General features: G+C 61.9%; 5 protein-coding genes across 6 annotated transcripts; 2 read left to right on the top strand and 3 right to left on the bottom strand.

Moving 5' to 3' along the window:
* Nucleotides 1-57: 57 nt before the first annotated feature.
* Nucleotides 58-2,509, bottom strand: ABHD14A (abhydrolase domain containing 14A). 2 transcript variants are annotated; one of them, XM_030283042.4, is made up of 4 exons: nt 1,426-1,774; nt 1,222-1,337; nt 694-929; nt 58-424 (listed from the first exon to the last, which is right to left on the bottom strand). In XM_030283042.4, exons 1-4 carry the CDS (start codon nt 1,638-1,640, stop codon nt 242-244), a joined length of 750 nt encoding a protein of 249 aa, XP_030138902.3. In that variant the 5' UTR covers nt 1,641-1,774; the 3' UTR covers nt 58-241. The 2 variants fall into 2 exon arrangements, with proteins under 2 accessions (XP_030138902.3, XP_072790823.1); XM_072934722.1 differs by lacking the exon at nt 1,222-1,337 and having other exon boundaries at nt 1,426-2,509.
* Nucleotides 2,508-3,790, top strand: ABHD14B (abhydrolase domain containing 14B). The gene is made up of 3 exons (XM_030283043.4): nt 2,508-2,715; nt 2,885-3,126; nt 3,445-3,790. The coding sequence occupies exons 1-3, from the start codon at nt 2,508-2,510 to the stop codon at nt 3,625-3,627; spliced, it is 633 nt and encodes a 210-aa protein (XP_030138903.4). The 3' UTR covers nt 3,628-3,790.
* A 1,193-nt stretch (nt 3,791-4,983) lies between these two features.
* On the top strand, nt 4,984-11,024 carry PCBP4 (poly(rC) binding protein 4). Its single transcript, XM_030283038.4, has 13 exons — nt 4,984-5,123; nt 6,494-6,609; nt 6,932-6,955; nt 7,034-7,066; nt 7,309-7,425; nt 7,512-7,640; nt 7,899-8,027; nt 8,280-8,354; nt 8,523-8,567; nt 8,712-8,787; nt 9,166-9,218; nt 9,622-9,791; nt 10,116-11,024. Exons 2-13 carry the CDS (start codon nt 6,514-6,516, stop codon nt 10,429-10,431), a joined length of 1,263 nt encoding a protein of 420 aa, XP_030138898.3. The 5' UTR covers nt 4,984-5,123; nt 6,494-6,513; the 3' UTR covers nt 10,432-11,024.
* A 1,108-nt stretch (nt 11,025-12,132) lies between these two features.
* LOC115496949 (probable G-protein coupled receptor) lies at nt 12,133-14,127 on the bottom strand. The gene is made up of 2 exons (XM_030283041.4): nt 13,954-14,127; nt 12,133-13,615 (listed from the first exon to the last, which is right to left on the bottom strand). The coding sequence occupies exon 2, from the start codon at nt 13,504-13,506 to the stop codon at nt 12,277-12,279; it is 1,230 nt and encodes a 409-aa protein (XP_030138901.2). The 5' UTR covers nt 13,507-13,615; nt 13,954-14,127; the 3' UTR covers nt 12,133-12,276.
* Nucleotides 14,128-14,839: 712 nt separating this feature from the next.
* On the bottom strand, nt 14,840-19,344 carry PARP3 (poly(ADP-ribose) polymerase family member 3). The gene is given in 11 exon segments (XM_072934982.1): nt 14,840-15,179; nt 15,294-15,440; nt 15,655-15,832; nt 16,069-16,146; nt 16,295-16,450; nt 16,590-16,816; nt 17,053-17,188; nt 17,545-17,736; nt 18,121-18,270; nt 18,432-18,556; nt 18,559-19,344. Coding segments are annotated over 11 exon segments (1,614 nt in total). The 5' UTR covers nt 18,614-19,344; the 3' UTR covers nt 14,840-15,009.
* Between the last annotated feature and the right edge of the window lie 121 nt (nt 19,345-19,465).

Raw genomic sequence — 19,465 nt, 5'->3', positions numbered from 1 at the left:
CCCACACTAGCGGCGGAGCGATGAAGGAGCCCCGCGGCGCTTGGGACACACGCAGAAAACAGAGCAGCATCAGTTTATTGGCCTCGTGACAGACGACACTGTCCTGCCAGCAAGGGACACCTCCAGTCCCACTCCCGCCATCCTGGGCATACCCCAGGAGGGAACAGCATCCCTCATGCAGCCGTCTGTGCCTCCCAGTCCCTCGGAGGTCCCAGCCCTCCTGCTAGGCAGGGAGGAGTGCTCACTTCAGCTGGTGCAGGAAGCCCAGCAGGGCCCGGTGGAAGTCCTCTGGCTTGTCCAGGTAGCAGGCATGGCCAGCACCAGACAGCACGGCCACACGGTGCTTAGGGAGGTGCTGGAGGTTCTGCAGGGCCTGGGGAGCCAGGCCAGTGTCACGGTCACCATACAGGATCAGGGTGGGTGTCTTTGTAAGGGGAGAGAGAAAACAAGAGCAGCTGTCAGAGGGGTAAATGGCCACCACACTCCCCCTGGGCTGTGCCCACCTCCATCCATCACCACATCACCACAGGGTGCTGCAAAGCTGAAGGGAGGCAGGTGCACCCCCATGAGCTGGGTGTCACAGGTCCCCCTCACTCACCCCAAAATAATGCCACCCTCCACATCACCCTGCAGCCAGCAGGCCCACAAGGCTCGCCAATACCCAGGACAGGCCCCAAGAGCCCAAAAACCCACCTGGACTCGCCGGTACTGCTCGGCAGTGTAGTCCTTGGTGCCCACAGGTGCGATGGGCACAAAGCCGGCCAGCCGGTCCCCGTGTGCCATGAGGAAGGGCAGGGCAAAGCGACCGCTCATGGAGGGGCTGATGAGAACAGGCCTCTGCAAGCCCAGCTCCTGCAGGACGTGGTCCAGGAAAGCCCTCCGGCCCTGTGCTGTCAGCGCCTTCTCCACTGGGGGTGAATCCCCGTAGCCTGGTATGGGGAAGAGGGCATGGGGTGGTCAGGGGGCATTGTGCAGCCTGCAATGGTCTCTCCTCACCAGGGTTCAATGGCTTAGCCAAAAATGGACGTTTGATCAAGCCCCAGGGTTGTAGAGTCACAGCCACCAATGCCCCAGGATACAGACAAATCCCAGGCACACTGCCTTAGGAATCACCAGCAGCTATCCAGAGCCCTCCCTAAAGAGATCCAGAGCCCAGCAGTGACTAAGCAAGGGACTGGAGCTGCCCAAAGAGATCAGCTAAGCACAGTGCTGTGGTCCTACCGGGCAGATCTATTGCAACCGCACGGTAGCCTTCTGCAGCAAGCAGCGCCAGTGTGCCCAAGGCCTCCCACGTCTTGGAGGTGAACGCCTGGCCGTGCAGGAACAGGACATCAGGCCTGCGTGTGGGAAGACAGGCGGGAAGGGGCTCAGCAAGTCTGCCGTGCCTGCAGGCTGCCGGCGGGCCGAGCCACCTCCCTGACCCACCTCCCGGGGCCCACAGCTGCTGCAGGAACCTCCCTGTAGAACACGGGGGGCTCTCCCGCAGCCATCCCCGCCCGCACGGTGCCGTTGGCCGCCCGCCAAGGCCGCCTGCCCTCGTCAGGCCGCGAGCGCCGGGCGGCCGGGAGCCACAGGTACAGGAGCAAAGTGAGCAGCGCCCCGAGCAGCAGCAGCCCCAGGCGGCTGCGGGCAAGCAGCATCTCCCCTCCCGCTGGAGAAGGAGAGCGGCAGCGCGGGGCTGCGGGACCCCAGCCCCGCTGCTGCGGGGAAATAGCTCCCGGTCCCCGCCGCTCTGCTCAGCTCCGGCCCAGCCCGAGCCCCGCCCGGCTCTGCCGGCCCCGCTCGGTCCCGGGCCCCGCCTGGCGGCAGCCCGCGGCACCGCAGCCCCGAAGGACAGAGCGGCCGGGGCCCGAGCGGAGCCCGGCCCGCGGAATCGGCCGGGCTCGGCCGGGGCTCGGCCCAGCCTGGCAGAGCTGGGCAGGACTCGGCAATGTTCGTCAAGGGCTCGGCGGCTCTCGCCGCAGCTCGGGCAGGGCTCGGATTGCGCTCGGTACTGCACGGCAGAGCCCGGGTTCTGCTGCACGGCGCTCGGCCTGGCTCGGTAGAGTTCGGGCAGGGCTCGGTTTCGCTCGGCTTTGCTCGGGAACGCTCGGCTCCGCCCGGCGGGGCAGGGCCATGGCGGTGCCGGGGGCCGCCCCGGACCTGGCGCTCCATGGCGCGGTGCCGCCGTTCTCTCGGCCGGCCCCCCGCTCTTTGGCCCCGGGGCGCGGCACCCCGAGTCCCGTGGTGCGGCGGGGAGGAGACGAGCGGCGGCCGGCCCCGTGTGCGGAGCAGCAGGTAAGGGCTGCAGGCCCAGCGATGGACGGGGAAACTGAGGCAGAGGCGGGCCCGCGAGGCCGCCCGGCGCATCAGTGACCCCGGTGGTGCCACCACAGTGAAGATAATGCCGGTGTGACCCCTCACAACCCTTTTGCCTTCCTGCCACCACCGGGCCTGACACTGGCAGAAGGCCCGTCAGCCCTCCCTTCCCACCTCTGCCCCACGTTACAGCCCCCCGGCCCCCAGGCATGGCCGGCCCGCGGATCACCGAGAGCACCGTCACCGTGCAGGGACAGAGCCTCTTCTACCGCCGGGCTGACCCAGCCCAGGCAGCGCCACGGCTGACCGTGCTGCTGCTGCACGGCATCCGCTTCTCCTCCGAGACCTGGCTGCAGGTGGGGACACTGGCCACGCTGGCCGAGAACGGCTACCGAGCCGTGGCCATCGACCTGCCGGGTAAGGTGCGCTGAGCGCAGCCCTGGAGTCAGGCAGGGTAGGCACTGGTTGGTGGTGCCAGGATGGCAACCACAGTGTCATGCTGGGCTGGGCTGTGCTGTGCTGGCTTCTCCCCGTCATTGAGGCGGTGTGGAGCCTGACAGGGCCACTTGTGTCTCGCACGATTCAGGGCTGGGCCGCTCGAAGGACGCTGTGGCCCCAGCATCCGTGGGCCAGCCAGCACCAGCGGCATTCCTGAAGGCAGTTTCAGAGGCTCTGCACCTGGGTCCAGCTGTGGTGATCAGCCCATCGCTCAGTGGCATGTACTCGCTGCCCTTCCTCTTAGAGCACAGCCAGCTGTTCAAGGCCTATGTACCTGTGGCACCCATCTGCACTGAGAAATTCACGGCGGAGCAGTATGCCCAGATCAAAGTACGGCCTGGAAGGGCACTTGGGGGAGGAGATGGGGCAGAGGGGACCCTGGCACCAGGATTGTGCAGGGGAAAGGCCAAAGAGGCCAGAAACCCTGTTGCCACTGAAAGAGGAGAACCTGATGGTGAAGGAATGTAAATGTGGGGTACTGGGAGGTAAAGAAGGGACAACTGGAGACCCAGGAGCCTGAGCTTCTGTTTCCCTTTCTCATACTGGGTGGGGGAGAAGGCAAGTGACTCCCCTCCAGGGTTTCCCTGGCAAGGAGGAGCAAGTGCCTGAGTGACACTTGAAGGCTCAGGATGCTTTTCCCCTCTGCAGACCCCCACGCTGATCGTGTACGGGGACCAGGATGCAGAGCTGGGGCAGACCAGCCTGAACAACCTGCAGCACCTCCCTGAGCACCAGGTGCTGATGCTGCAGGGTGCAGGACACGCCTGCTACCTGGACAAGCCCAATGAGTGGCACCGTGGACTCCTGGCCTTCCTGCAGCAGCTGAAGTGAGCAGGAAGGAACCACAGGGCAGGGGGATGTGGCCAGCCCACCCACCCCTCTGCCTGCTCATTCACCCTTGTGCCAACCTGGGTGCTCAGATGGCACTCACACTGCACTGGCCCACACCAGCACCCACTTCTCTTGAGACCAAATAAAACCCTAAGCTCAGCCACTGCTTTCCTGCCACCTTCATCTTGATTCTTTTCCACTTTTCCCACTTCCTTCCCCCATCCCTACCTCCATGGCTGCTGTCCCACACAGGTTTGGGGGTGACAGCAGGGAAGATGTAGCCACTGAGGGATGGTGCATTTGGGGATTGTGGATGGGTGAGTGCCAGCCTTGCTGGAGCCCACTCATCACTCCTGATGGGATCCCCATGAACATCAGAGGGTGCCCCGGGAGCCCTGGGGCTGTGTTCAGGGACAGGTAGGTCCCCCAAGGTAGTGACATCCATGTCCCCAGCTGGCTAGCCTGCTCTTCATCCTCCTCTTCCTCCTCCTACCCCTCCTGGCATGCACCCAAGTCCAGGGTAATCCACAGGGGCTTAAAAGGGAGCTGCCAGCCCTGGGAGGCTCCTGCCCACGGCAGCATCCGCCCAGCACCCTGGGGAGGTGGGGGGTGATTTACCCAGGAGTGGCTGCCATGAACAGATGAGGGGGCAGGCAGGGAGGCCTGACAGACAGGGGACAAGACCCCTGCCTGCCACCTGCCTCCCCTGCCTTTGGTGCTGCTGCACCGGGCACTTGGGGGCACAGATGGAGCTGGCAGCAGGGTGCCCCCCCAGTGCCCCCCCTTCCCCAAGCTTGCCTGGGCTTTAGCTGCTTACGCCAGGGCCCAGGAGGATTTAGTGGGGGAGGTAAGGGGGGGTACTTTTCTGTGGGTGCAGGATGCCCGTGTGGGGGACACAAGGCAGTGCCAAGGGTGCAGGAGCTGGTCTTGTCCTGGCAGTATCCCTGTCTGGAGCATCCCTGACCCGCAGAGATGTCTCAGGTCCCCTGTTGCTGTCCCGACCCCCCCATCCAGGGGTGCCTCCTGCCCCTGCAGGCAGCACCTCACAGCAGCAGCCCGGGGTGCCAGCGGGCCTTGGGGTGCCAGCTGCCCCATCCCTGCCCGCTCCGGTGTCCTTGAGCCCTCGAGCCCTGCCAGCTGATCGGCTTCCAGGAAAAAAACCACGCAATTACAAAGAGGGGCGATGTGTGAGCCAAAGGGAGGGGGGCCGGGGGGGGCAGGAATGTCCCCAGCGGTGGCAGATGGCCTTACCCAGGGTGCATTGTTCCTTTTAGTGTCTCTTATCCGCTGTAATAGGATCCCGGAGGGAGGGATGTGGGAGAGGGGAAGAGCGAGGGGGGCCCCGGCGTGGACCGGGGTGGGGGCCGGGGCTGCCAGCTTGGCCCTGGCCTGTCAAGCGGCTCATTGTTCCTGCCCCGGGTGTCACTGGGCGCCGCCGGGGACAATGTGGCACTGAGAGGGGCGGCCGGCGGTGGAGGGACGAGGCGCACGGAAAGGTACCCGCCAGGCCCGCTCCGCGGGGACCAGGGGGCTTGGGGCACCCGGGAGGGCGAGAAGAGAGAGGTTTGCCCAAGGACGGGGTGGGGGCTTCCTGCTGTCGTCCCCCTCCCTTTGCCACCCGAAGGTGCCCCGCAGGACGGGCGGTGCCCGCTTGGTGGCTGACCCACGCCAGCCGTGGCAGGTGGCCCGCGCCCATCACCGGGGCCTTTGGCGTCCCTGCCTCACCTGGGGGAGACCCCCCTGCCCGCAGACCCCCCAGGCGCTGCCGTGGCCCTGCTGCGTTCCCCCGTCCCATCGCCAGCCCCATCCTTCTCCCGCCGGCGGGGTCTTTGTCCCGGCGGATTCCTGCTGCCATTCATCCCCAGCGGGACTGGGGACCCCGGCCGGCTGCGCGTCCCCGCCGGCACCCCACACATCCCCGGGTGCCGCGGGCAGGCTGCATCCCTCCCCTCCGCCCCAGGGACGGGAATATTCCCCCTCTCCAGCCTCTCCAGCCTCTCCAGCCTCTCCACCTTCCTCCGGCCCGCGGTACGGGGGGATGGAGACGGGGTGCAGCACAGCGCTGAGGGGCTGCGCCCCCGCCCCCCTCGCTACCCTGATGCAGGAGATGTGCCGTAGCGGTGACGAGTCCTGCCAGCACCTAAAATAGCCGCCCCCCCCCCCGCCATGCCCGCGGACGCGGCCCCAGCCTCAACACGGGTGCTTTGTTTCAAAGCTGCTTGGCATCGCCCGGCTTGCCGGGAGCCAGCGGTGCCGCAGCCGCCCACCCGGGCCCGGACACACAGTCATTGTCCTCCTCCCAGGGGCCCTGGCCGCCCACGGCCACGCGGGCACAGGGTCCGGGGGCCCTGGGGTGCTCTAGGAGGGGACACGGTGCAGCGGCGTCAGTCAGCAGGCATCGTGCTGTGGTTCGGTTGGGGTAGTCCCCGTCAGGGAGCTTGCCTCGGTGGGGCTTTGTGCATGGGCATGGGGAAGGGAGGAGGAGAAAGAAGGTGGCTTGTATAGCCTGTGAGACCACCCAGGCCACCTCTGTTCTCCCCACTCCAGCAAGCATCTGCAAACAGAACCTTATCCCACAGCCACGCTCCACACGCCTTGCCTCCTCCCCCTGTATCCATCCAGTTCCTGACTTTGTTTGGACCAGCCTGGAGGCAGCTCAAGCAGACACATGCAGCGGGTCCCTTTTGGGACTGCAGGGTTCCCGTGGGATGCCATGGGGCCCTGTGACCCTCGCCTGCCAGAGGAAGGCACGGTGCTGCCTCTGCCTCAGTTTGCCCCTTTCCCAGCCGTAGGATAGTCAAGCTGCAGATCTGGGGTGGGGTTAGCTGGGGCATCCCCCCTTTCTGAAGAGCACCGTGTCCCACAGGCTCATCTCGCCCTCCCGCCATGGCATCGCCGGACGGAGCCAGTGGCGTGGGTGGCAGTCCTGAGGAGACAGAGCTCAGCATCACCCTGACCCTCCGCATGCTCATGCATGGCAAGGTAATGGCGGGGGCTCAGTGCCACTGAGGGGTCAGCGAGGCCTGGGGCGAGGGGCCATGCTGGAGCTCCAGCTCCTCACCGTGCCCTGTTTCCTGTGCCGTTTTCTTCTCATGCTCACAGTCTCCCTGGGAATAGCATTCCCAGAAGGATTTCTCTCCCCATCCTAAGCCAGGGAGGAGCACATCCCCATTCCCCAGTCTCACTAATTAAGTCACCCAGTGTCCCTGGGGCAGGTCTGCCTGTTGCCAGGCTGTGGGCAGAGGAGGGATGTGGCAGGCAGGGAGCCACCTCCTGACAGTGACACTCTTCTCTGCCTTTTCAGGAGATTGGCAGCATCATCGGCAAGGTAAGATTTGGGGTCCTGTATGTTGCCAGCACTTGGCTCCCCTGGACCTGACCACCCACCCTATTCCTTTACCTGCAGAAAGGAGAGACTGTGAAGAGGATACGAGAGCAGGTAAGGGCATGCTGGTGGGCTGCCAGATCCTGCTGCCTGTCCTGCCTGTACCTGGCAGCTCCCATGTGCCTGCCCCGCTAAATCCCAGCTGAAACCAGGGAAAACAAAGCAGCACGCCAGGAAAGGCTGCCTGGGGCAGGTGGGAAGGGCAAGGCTCAGGCTCGAAGGCATCGGTCTCCCCCTATGAGACTATCCCTGAGGGAAGTCATGAAGCACCTAACGGGGTGTGGCACTGTCCCCAGAGCACTGCACGAATCACTATCTCGGAAGGGTCCTGCCCCGAGCGCATCACTACCATCACCGGCTCCACCGACGCTGTCTTCCGTGCTGTCTCCATGATTGCCTTCAAGCTGGAGGAGGTAGACAGCCCTCCTAAATCCCTGCCAGGTGCCCCCACACCTGTGGGATCCTGGGGGTCTGACACTGCATCCCACATCCCTCACAGGACCTGGGAGCAGGGGGCGATGGGGTGTCAGCGGGCAGAGCCCCGGTGACCCTGCGCCTTGTCATCCCCGCCAGCCAGTGCGGCTCCCTCATCGGCAAGGCTGGAGCTAAGATCCGGGAGATCCGGGAGGTGAGCCTGAGGGTAGCCTGGATGTGGGATCTCCTCTTCCCCCTGGGGGCACAGAGCCCTGGTGTGGGGGCTGACACAGTCCCGTGGGGGCTGACACAGTCCCGTGAGGGCTGAGGGAGGTGATGCAGGAGAGGAAGCATCACCCTGCAGATCCTGCAATGGTCCCAGGGGGCTCAGGAGGGGGACAGGGGAGGTGCAAAGTGCTGAGCCCTGGCAAGGAGTCGTTGGGGAATGCAAACATCTCTCTGCTTTCTGCAGAGCACAGGGGCACAGGTGCAGGTGGCTGGTGACTTGCTGCCCAACTCCACTGAACGGGCTGTCACAGTCTCGGGGGTGCCGGACACCATCATCCAGTGCGTGAGGCAGATCTGCGCTGTCATCCTGGAGGTACCTGCCAAGCCCCATGCCCAGCCCAGGGGGCATCTGCTACCCACCTCCCCCTCCCCAAGGCTTCCCGTGCCCATCTGGACCCAAACACCAGGGTTCCCCTGTGTGGAAACCCATAGGAGCACACTGCCTTCATAGTGCTGGGGGCTGTGCCCAGCTTGCTGGGGACATAAGGGGGCAGAGGGTCCTTGGGGCTACAGGGGCTTTCAGCTTCATCTCTCATCTCCTCCACCTCCTTCCTTCTGTCTCCAGTCGCCTCCGAAGGGGGCCACCATACCCTACCACCCTGGTCTCTCCCTGGGCACCATCCTGCTCTCTGCCAATCAGGTAAGAGGCCACAGCATCTCCTAGGGCATGACATGGCCAGGAGGGAAGCCTCTACCAGCAAGGGGCAACTCTGGTGGGCTCAGGGTAGTTTCTCTGCCTCAGGGGGAGTGACCTGAGACAATGGTCCCCACCTGGCTCCCCACCGATGCCCCTTTTTTCTCTCCCCAGGGCTTCTCCATGCAGGGCCAGTACAGCGGGGTCTCTCCTGCCGAGGTGAGTCTGTCTCTGTGGCGATGGGGTCTGTGCCCACCAGGATGGCTGCTGGTGGGAATGCCTGTCTTGGGAGGCGCTGGGGCACTGCTGATCTCTGCCATCACCCCTAACACCACCTTCCTCCTCTTTGCACTGTCCGGCCAGGTGACGAAGCTGCAGCAGCTGTCAGGACATGCACTTCCCTTTGCCCCCCTGGGCCATGCACCCACCATGGTGCCAGGTGAGCATCTCCCATGCTCCCCCAAGGCTGGGTGTGCCCCTCCTGATCCACATTGACACCAGGCCCTGATGAAGGGGTTTCCCTCCTCTGCACCCTTTCCAGTCCTAGCCCGCTCAGCATGTCTACCTGCCCCTCTAGCACAACCTTGTCATGGTTTTCCTGGGGTCACTGCACCCACCAGTACTCCCCAGTCCTGCAGTGGGAGAGCACCAGCACCAAATTATGACTTGTGTCTATGTCCTGTCCTTCCCCCCTCTCCCCAGCAATCCTTCAGGTTTGTCCCCAGGGCCACTCACCATCCCAGTATGGGGCTGCGGGAGGGGCACAGAGATACTGGAGAGCTGCCCCTTCATTGCTGACATCCCTGTCTCTCTCCAGGTCTGGATCCCAGCTCCCAGAGCAGCTCCCAGGAGTTCCTGGTGCCCAATGACGTATGTATTTGTCTGGGAATGATGAGGGGGACCACAGCTTGTCCCCGCCCATATGTACCACCCCAGTGGCACTTTGCAGAGGCCAATGCCCACTGACCCGCACAGTGGAGGCCAGAACTTAGGAGCAGGAGGGAGTAGCTGGGGCAGAAGAAAGGGGAAACTGAAACACAGGACAGGGGAAGAGTTTCCCAAGTAAAGACCTTGGCATGTGGCACAACGCCAGCAAGATGGTCTTGAGACCCAGAAGCAGGGTCTGCCCAAGGAAAGCAGTGTCCTGCCCTCCCAGTGCCTTCCACAGTTTCCCCTGGGAGGTGTAGGTGGTGTCTGGGTGAGCCCCTTGGAGCTCCCTGCTTGGCAGGGCTGCCCTGGCTGCTCCTGGCTCAGCCTGTCCCTGCCCTTCCAGCTCATCGGCTGCATCATCGGCCGGCACGGCAGCAAGATCAGCGAGATCAGGCAGATGTCGGGTGCCCACATCAAGATTGGCAACCAGACTGAGGGCTCCAGTGAGCGGCATGTGACCATCACAGGGACCCCTGTCAGCATCACCCTGGCTCAGTACCTCATCACAGCCTGGTAGGTGTCAGCTGAGGGGGACTCATGCTGGGTGCTAGTGAGGGGTGGCTTTTCACCAGCACCCCAAGGCAGCTTTTGGAGGATCCACAGCATCCTCAGGTAGAATGAGCTGGGTGGTGCTTTGAGATCCTGGGGTGGTAGGTGCAGGACCCAAGACCCACCAGATTTGAGGCCCAGTTTTTTAATCCTGCTCAGTGGGATATGCAGGATGTGCCATGGATACATGTGCCAGAAGGAATGGGGTTCCTGCACCCTAAGCTTGTGGTGGGAGAACCACTCTGTCACCATGGTACTCACCATCATCCTTCTCTCTTGCTTCCCCAGCTTAGAGACTGCTAAATCTACCTCCCAGGTGCCACCAGGCCCTGGCTCCATGGACCTTGGCATGGGCTTCTCCCAGCCCCTGGCCCCAGGCTCCGGTGCAGCACTTCCCGCCGTCGCCCCAGCCCCCCCGGCCCTGCTGGGCACCCCCTACGCCATCTCCCTCTCCAACTTCATCGGCCTGAAGCCGGTGTCCTTCCTGGCACTGTCCCCATCCTCCGTGGCAGGTCCCAATGGTGGCACCACCACCTACACGACCAAGATCTCGGCGGCCAACGGCACCAAGAAAGCTGACCGGCAGAAGTTCTCGCCCTACTGAACCCCACTGCTGGGTGGGCCGGGGCTCCAGGGTGCTACTCAGTAGCAGGGACACTTTCCCAACGCCCACCCTGACCTCAGCCTCTGCCAGCTGCCCCATGTCCCCCACCCCAGGGAAGGGAAGGGTCTTCCTGGTGGTGATGCTTGCTGGAGGAAGGGGCTGTTTTGTTGCCTGCTGCCCATCCCAGCAGCGCTGTGCCCCCCTCCCTGATTTTCTGCACACAGACCATGTGTCCTAGTATTGGGTGGGGAGGCTGTCCCTGCTGGCCTAGGGTCCCTTCTCCCAGTGCCCTGTGCTGGTGTGGGACCCTTACTTCCTGCTCCTCACCCTACCTCCCTTGCCACCCTGCTCATGCCCACACTCCATCTGGCACCCAAAAGCCAGGTCCCACTGGATGAGGGCTGCCTGGCCTCTCCAGGAGTCCCCCTTCCACTGGCTCTGGTGGGGGCCCCTCCCTGGGCCACCCTGGGGCAATCGCCTCCAAGCAACCCCATCCAAGAGCCAGTCCCTGCTGGCTTGGAAATGCTGTATATATATGAGTCTATATTTTTTCCTCCTTTGTAACTTATCAATGGTTTAATAAAAAGATAAAATTTACAAGAAATAACAATAATAATAATAATTATATTCCCTACCCTGGGTGGAGACTTCCCCCAGAGCAGGGGTGGTCCCAGCTCCTGGGTACTTGGGCTGGAAGGGCATCCCTGTGTCTAGGGGGGGATGCTGGCCTTCAGCCCCATCTCTCTGAGGGTCTTCCTGGAGCCCCTCTCTGCCACAGGGGAGTTAAGAGAGGCCATAAGGCAGTTTTCCCTCACACCTGCAGTTACTACTGGAGTAGGACACCTCCAACCCACCGTGCCAACATCATCCCTGGGACCTTTGTGGGAGGGCAGAGGGTGATGTACCCCTGCAGCATTCCCCAAAAGGGTCCAGTCCCCTTTCAAGCAGGGAGGACCCTATGAGAGTGTCCCTAAGCCCTTCAAAAGCAATGAGACTGAAGAGGAACAGCAGGTCCTGATCCCCTCTGGCTGCTGCTGCCCTGGGGCAGCCCACACAGCCACCCCCCCACCACCCTGTGTCACCATGTCCAGCCCAGCACGCCCTTGGCTAGCAGCCCAAATCGGCTGGCACCTGGCACTGCTGACCGGGCTTTAAACTGGGCAGCTGTGTCCATAAACAGCCTGGCATGAGCCCCCAGACAGCCAGTTCCCCCCCAGAGGGGTGATCACTGCCAGCTGAGAGGGACAGAGGGCATTGTGCGCTGCCATGCCAGCAGGACAAACAGTGACACACCCAGAGCCAGCCCTGTGGGTGTGTCCCCCCGATCAGTGTCACAGGCAGCAGAAGCTGCTCCACACAGGCGTTAGTTTTGGGTTAAGCAGCCGAGGATGGGGGTCCGTGTCTGCCATCCAGGCTCACAGGGGGCTCAGGGCCCTGGTGTTACTGGTGTTAGTGGCATTAGCTGGAACGTTGCTCCTGGATAGGGTACAAGGGACATCGGCCCTTCCCCGCTGGCCAGGCGTGCTCCCACCGGGCAATGGAGATGGGGGTGTCCCATCCCTGGCCCTGCACAGGAGGCCCCTGGCACTCCACGTCCTGAGAAGAGCCCATCCCTGAACTGGGCTGTGCTGGTGGAGCCAGAGACAATTCCAGCCTGCAGAAGAGAGATGTGACTTCCTCAGATCTGCTACCTTCTCCCAGCGGAGAAACCATCTTTTACCATAAGCTCAGAGAAGAGGCAAAACCTGCACAAGGACTCCTCCAAATCCAAGAGATTGGGTCCAAGCAGGTCTGATGGGTCCCTGGCAGGTCTCCTGCCCAGCACAGTGGGACAGAGCCGCCTTCTCAGCTGCTCTCTTCGGGAACTTGACCCGGGGTGGGGAAGCCCGCTGTGGTCTGGTCCAGCCGATTCCTGGGGCTGGGGCTGATGCAGCTGGTGTGAGTCTCCAGTGTGCAAGTTGCTCTCTGGAGGAACTGCAAGAAGTTTTCCTGAACAGAAGCCTCTGAGATGGAAAGACAGATCTCCTGACCAAGTGGATGGTTTAGACATCTGCGACGGAGCCGGGCCAGCTCCTCCCGGATTTGGCGGTTCAGCAACCCATAGAAGAAAGGATTAACGGCAAAGGAGGAGTAGGCAATCCAGGTGACCACCATCTCCCCGTGCCCACCACCCACAGTGCCAACAGTGACAGAGGAGTGCAAGTGGAAAGCAAAGAAAGGCAGCCAGCAGCACAAGAATTGTCCCACAATGAGGACCAAGGTGAGGATGGCCTTGTTGCTTCCTAGAAGGCGATCTGGGATCAGCCTGGGCAGCATCAGGATCCTGGCAGTGAGGATGGTCACTTGGCTGGCGATGGAGTCACATCGGTGTCTGGGTGCCACTGCCTGTGCTGGCACGGGTGCCTGCTGCAGGGACGCAGTCCGGGCCACGCGGTAGATGCTGGAGTAGACAGCAAGGATGATGAGGGTGGGCAGAATAAAGCAGGTGATGCTGAAGAGGATCACAAAAACCTTCTTGTGGGCCCCGGGGCTCCAGTAGACTGTGCAGTGGCTGGCACTGGTGGCCCCATTGCCATGAGGCCACGCCACTAGTGCCAAGACAGTGGTGAGAACAGACTTGACCCAAATGAAAACCACTCCAGCCACCGCCAGCCTGATGGTCATCTTGACCTCATACCTCAAGGGGTGGACGATGTAGTAGTACCGCTCCACGCTGATGATACAGATGGTGAGAATGGAGGCACTGATGAAGCAGATGTTCAGGAATATCACGGCCTTGCACTCAGCAATGCTGTAGATAACCCAGTTGAAACAGGAGGAGCTGGAGATGATCCCCAGGGGCATGAGGAAAATAGCTGAGAGGAGGTTGACCACACAGAGGTGGCAGACAAAGATGAACTTCCTGAAAAGGGGCGTTTTGAGGATGATGACCATCACCACGATGTTGGCCACCAGGGCGGTGAGGGTGAGCAGGATCATGCAGAAGAGGCCCACCACCTCCTGGGCAATGGAGTGCTTGGGGATGGAGAGCAGCTCTAGGCTGTCCGTGGTGTTTGACCCTGTCCAGCTCGGCATCCCCCTCCAGGGCTAAGCCAGCAGCTCTGGTGCCTGGGCAGCAAGGGCTCTTCTCCTGCGTCCCAGAGAGGGTAACCCCACCATAACCATGGCTGGACCTTCTCCTTGCCTGTTGAGACCAGGAGCCAGGTGTGAAGGGAATGAAACAAAATGGAGAAGAGCCACAGAGAAACACAGAGACAACCAGCACACTTCCAAGGTGCCAGAGGAGGGAGAGGTAGCCGGTGAAGTCATATCACCCTGGTTCTCCCAGAGCTGGCACCCAGGCTGTCCCCACCTGGCCAGGGATAGCATAGCTAGGTCCTGTGGGCACCCATGCCAGGCTGACACCCCATCCTCCCTCTCCAATGGCACCAGTATGTCCTGAGGTGGGACAGCACAACTTGCCTGTCCCAACCCCCTTGCTCTGGCCACAGGGGACCCCAGGGTGGGTGGGATTCAGCGCACCTTTGCTCCTGGGGAGATGAGTGATGCTCCTCTCCTCCCTGAGGTCCTGCTTGCTGGTGTTGCTCCCGCAGCAGAAGCGGGGCTGCCGGCCCTGTGTGAGGCCACGCTCCCCCTTCCCGCTCCCGTCACCCGCTCGTCATCCTGTTTGCCTGCAGCCCGCCAGCTGCGGATGGCACCAGCTGTCACTCCCAGCGCTGCCTGCACTGCCTGCACCCGAGGCAGTCCCACGGGGACAGCTGCTGGGTCCTAGCAGCCGGCGGGGGCTCAGGAAGGGGGGATTGGGGTTCCTGAGCCCTGTGCCCCCCCAGAATGGCCACCCACTGCACCAGGCCTGGTCCTTCCACAGGATCACCTCAGCCCTCAAGTTCCTTGGGCTCAAGGGACAGAGCTGCAGGCAGGTCTGCAGCAAATCATCTCCACTGGCACAGGGTATCAGAGGGTAACTGATACCCAGGGGCATCAGGGTAACACAGCTGGGAGTTGCCCTTCCCTGGCAGCCTGAGCACCCAGGCATGTGCTCAAGGGGCACACGTGAGCATAGAGAAGGGCTTGGCATGGGTGCCAGGCTGCCAGCAGGCATGGCATGAGGCATGGCACTAGAGGGAGGGCAGGCACTCACCCTCAGGATGGATGGATGGATTAATTCCTCCATGCTCCAGCAGGGCAGCAGATCTTGCTCATCCTCTGTAGCTCTGATGCCACAGGGTGGGCATAAGCCTTGTGCCTTGCTAAGGTGATGAGAGCAGCTGGCTCTCAAAGACACCAACTTTCATCTGAAGGCTTCAGCCCCTCTAGAGTCACCCATGCCATCCCTTCACGGACCCACTGACACCCTTCCCTACAGCACACCCACCTTGCTGGGCAGGAAAGCGGGAGCACCACCCGGTGCAAGGCACAGTGCTTTTATTCACAGTCAAAGCAAGCTCAGTCCCCATGCCAGCCTGTCCCTTGCCAAGCCCCAGGTGGGGTGGCCAGAGAATCCAGATCACTGTGCTCTGGGCTGATGGGTGTCACCACCTGGTGCTGGGCCAGGGCTGTGGTGCCCCCCAGGCACCCTCAGAAGCGGAGCTGGACAAGGTAGCGGATCTGGCACTGGCTTTCCTTGTAGATGAGGTACTCGCTCTGGCTGAAGGAGGAGTCCTTGTAGGCGGGAATGGGGATGGGCTTGTCCTGGCACACCAGCACCTTCTTGCCATCCAGCAGCACCTCCTCATCCTGTGCAGGATCTGGGCCAGAAGACACCCCAGCACCACATGAAACCTGAGATCTGGCCTCTCTCCCCCCTGCCCGGTGTGCACCACAGCCCCACAGCTGCCCCAGCCCTCCTGCCCCCAGCTCACCCGGCTCCGAGCGGCCACAGGCCAGGACACTGTCATAGCCAGCAGGTGGCTGGCACAGCGTGGGGTCATCGCAGGTGATGCGGTAGGGCTTGCCCAGGGCCACCTCCGTCAGGAACATGATGCCAACATTCTTAGATGTACAGCCCACTGCCATGGGAGAAAAGGATGGGAATAATAGCACCAATCCCTGGTACTCCCATCCGGTTGTGCCCAGGCCACGCTGGAACACAGGGACCAATTGCCATGGCAGGGAGGGGGCTTGGCAAGCCCACAGCTGCCTGGCAGGGGGTACGCAAAGGCGGCCAGGCTCACACAACCCTGTGGGCATCACAAGCAGCCCAGCCCATCCCAGGAGCCTCACCATAGCGGACTGATTTGCTGTTCTCTGAGGCAAAGTAGATGCCCTTGCCCACGCGCCCGCCTGAGTGGGGCATGATGCGCAGCCCGCTCTTCAGGATGGCCGCCACCACTGCCACATTGGTGCCGTGCCAAAGCAGGCACCGGTGCTCCAGGAGGTCATGGGCCTTGAAACGCTCATCCTGGGGAGATGCAGAGCTAAAGGCTGTCCACACAGGGACACACATGGGTGCCCAGCACTGCCACCCACCTCCCCAGTACAGCCCCAGTGCCCGGCTGGAGGGGCAGGAGACGAGGTGCCTGTTTGGCCCTGCCCAGCTGGGCTGAGTGCCCCCTTGGGTGGAGAAGCCCTAAAGCAATCCTAGGGTGCAACCATGGCTTCCTCACTGTGACATGGGGAGAATCACCTCCTCCTCACCTCACCATCTCGGGCCACCTGCCAGATGTTGAGGATGTGGAGTTTGTGCCCAGTCTGCATCACATAGGTCTGGATCAGCTGCCAAGGGGGAGGCAAAAAAGCTGTGTCACTCTGGCAGCCATCTCAGCAATACCCACAGTCCCACTGGGACAGTAGGAATCTTTGGGGTGCCCACAGGCCTGACATAATTGTTTCCCATTATGGGACACTGTGGCACAAGCAGCACCTGGTATTCCCGGGAAGCTGGGTCAAGCAGGGAGAGCTGGCAGCAGAGCAGGGCGTAATCCTGATCCAGTGGGTGGGCGACTTCTTTCTCCTCCTCCTCCTCCTCCTTCTCTTTCTGTGCCTGCAGGCTCCGTGCAATCTCAATGTCAGCCAGCACCTGGCAGGGACAGAGCAGGGACATCCTCACCACCAGTGCTGGGCACTGTGCCGGGGGACCAGGGCAAGCCCAGCCTCCTGCCAGCAGCTCCTGCTCCACCAGGAAGGGATGTTACGCACTACGTGCTCTGGCATCTCACCAACAGCATGTCCTTCTTGGCACGCAGCAGGTCAGGGGAGCTGATGGTGGGTGGCCGTGCCCGTCCAAAGTTGTGTGGGATGATTGTGTAGAAGCGTGAGGAGAGTTCCTCCAGGCGAGGGGCCTGGGGGGGCTGCTCCCTCAGTGCTGCCTCCAGCTCGTCCAGTGCCTCAAAGCCCCTCGCGATCTGCTGCTTGCTCAGCTTCCCCAGAGGCATCTTCTTCACATCTACAGGGGAGGACAAGGTGAACCCATCCATCTCACTCACCCTGCAGCTGCTTCCAAGAACCTCCACTATCACCATGGGCCTGTGTGGGCACCCAGCATGGGGTGTCCACAGTCCCATTGGGCGCCAGGATATCAGAGGGGATGCTCTAAAATCCATCAGCACCTCTGCTCTGTTCACTTCCCCACCTGCACCCCCAGACCGAGCCCATGCCACCCATCAACCCACCACCTCCTACCAATATTCATGGTCTGCATGGCATCCCGGAACATGTCACTGCTGAAGATGAGGGACACCAGGTCCTGTGTGGCTCTGTCCAAGGTGCAGGGCAGCACCCTCTGCTTGCAGACCTTGTCCCCATCCACGGCATCCACCTGCAGACATCCCACATCAGCTGTGGGCCTGCAAGAGGCTGTGGGAGCACAGCACCAGGGCTGCCTGCCTCTGTGAGGAGAGCCTGGTCCTGGGGCAGCAGAGCAATGGGCAGGTGCTGCCTCCACTTTCCATGGCCAATGCCACCCAGAAGGCCATGTTTCTTATTCAGGATGCCCTCCCACTCCATCTTAACCCATTAGCCCTAAATCTCTGCCAGCAAGGTGTTTCAGCAAGCACCCAGACCCCCCCTCAAAACCCATCCCATCCTGCGGGCCCTGTTGGATGTCCTGGTGTTCAGTGGGCCAGGAGTGCAGTGAGGACCATCCCACCATGGTGACTACCTCTCAGTACTCACCCTGAGCATAGCCTCCACCTCCTGCCCAGCCCCTGACTGCACCTCAATGAGCGTGTACTTCCCCGGCTGGGCAATGAAGTTCTCCCTTGTTGCCCAGCTGTTCTTGGTCTTCTCCCGAAACTTCTTCTCAAAGTCCTTCTTGGCAGCTTCCAGGGAGGCACAGGGCATGAGCTTGGACTGGCCCACCTCTCCCTGGCAGTGGACAGCATTGGTCAGGACCTCCCCTGCATCCCTGCTCCACCAGGCCCATGCCAGTGGAAGCAGGCAGGAACAAGGGGGGCTGTGATAGCAGGGCTGTGGGGCAGTGAGCAGGAATGTGCTGAGCCACCAGCTCAGGACTCCCTGCTGGGCTGTCACACTCACATCCGCTGCAGGGACAGGTGCCACATGCCCCGTGCAGGCTGACTATGTTGTGTGGGGATCCTTGAAGCTCCTCCATTAAAGTGCTACAGCAGGACACTTGGGTGCTTGCTTTGGGACCAGGGACCACCAGGTTCATCCTCAATTTTTGGGGTTCTGAAGGCAGGGTGGGGACAGCTGAGGTGCAGGGGATAAGCAGCACCCGGGTGGACTCACCACAGGGCCCCAGTGGCTCCAGGCACTGTAGGCACCGTCATGCTCAAGGAGCTGGATGATGTAGAACTTGTTGTTGTTGGCTTTGATGTTGGTCTGGTTCAGGGTGCAGTCATAGTCCTCATAGACCCATAGCGAGTGACATGGCCTGGGCTGGCACCTGGGACGTTTGGGGAAGGAGGGGGTGCACAAAGGTCCCAGTGGGAACACACTGGGGTCTGCAAGGAAAACTGGGGCTGACCCTGTGCCAACAGGGTCTGAGACCCCCACCCCTCCCACCCCTACCCCTCTGAGTACCTGAGCCCTGCTCTCACCCGAGCACCGAGTGCCCTGCTCAGGGGGCACAGCCCATCAATTGTGGCAGGGCGCTTCTCCTTAGGAGCAGTTTTCAGGGTTGCCAAGGTGGAGCTCCAGGTGTCGTCCTCCTCTTCCCCTTTGGTTTCCTTTCCCTGCTGTTTGGCTGCTTCGAGGAAGAAGCCTGGCGCTTGTAAGCCATGACTGAGCCCCTCGCTGCCACCGGGTCAGCACAGCCTTAATCCCCCAGAAAAATCCTTGGAGATAGCACAGGGAGAGGTGAGAGATGCCATGCTGCCCTTCCCAGAAAGTCCAGTGGCTGTGCCTTGTTTTCCCTATGCCTTCAGCCTACAGCAAGGCTGGAAAAGGGGATGGCACAAACTACCTCAATCTTGTCCCTGTGTCCAGAGTGGGTGGAAGAGCTTCTCAGCACCCTTCAGCCCTTGAGGGACCCCAGAGTGGAAAGTGCAAAGCGACACAGAGCCGAGGGGGAGCACAGGGGAGCTGTGCCCCCACCTCGCCTCACTAGGAGTGTGTCCCCAAGGCTCGGCCAGCTCTGTGCCCCCAGGGATATGCAAGAGGGGAAACAATGCAACAACACGCCCCCAGACACTAAATGTCATCCCCACAGTCCCTATCAAGACCAGCGAAATGCTGTGATTTTGGCAGGAGGGGGCTCGGACAGCCCCTGTCTGCTATGCCCCCTGCCAGTGCCAGCGCAAGGGGACAGCAATGGGGCAGAGGTACAGGCAGCTGCTGTTCCTACCTGCTCCTGCTGCCCAGGGCTGCCTGCCGAGGAGCTGCCGAGAGCTGTCTGGCTGCCTGGGCAGCTGTCCAGAGGAGAAACTTCTCCTTAGGCAGCACCGACAGACGACAGCGGAAACAGCGGTGTGGCCTCCGGGTGGCTCAAACACCCTGTGACAGACCTGCCTGCTGCTTGACTCCACTGCCTGTGTATGTGTCTGTCTGTACTGCCTGTGTGTCTGTCTGTCTGTCTGTACTGCCTGTGTGTCTGCCTGTACTGTCTGTACTGCCTGTGTGTCTGTACTGCCCG

This window comes from Taeniopygia guttata, chromosome 12 (assembly GCF_048771995.1).
Source record: "Taeniopygia guttata chromosome 12, bTaeGut7.mat, whole genome shotgun sequence".
Taxonomy (NCBI): domain Eukaryota; kingdom Metazoa; phylum Chordata; class Aves; order Passeriformes; family Estrildidae; genus Taeniopygia; species Taeniopygia guttata.
This window is presented reverse-complemented; position numbering and strand designations above follow the sequence as displayed.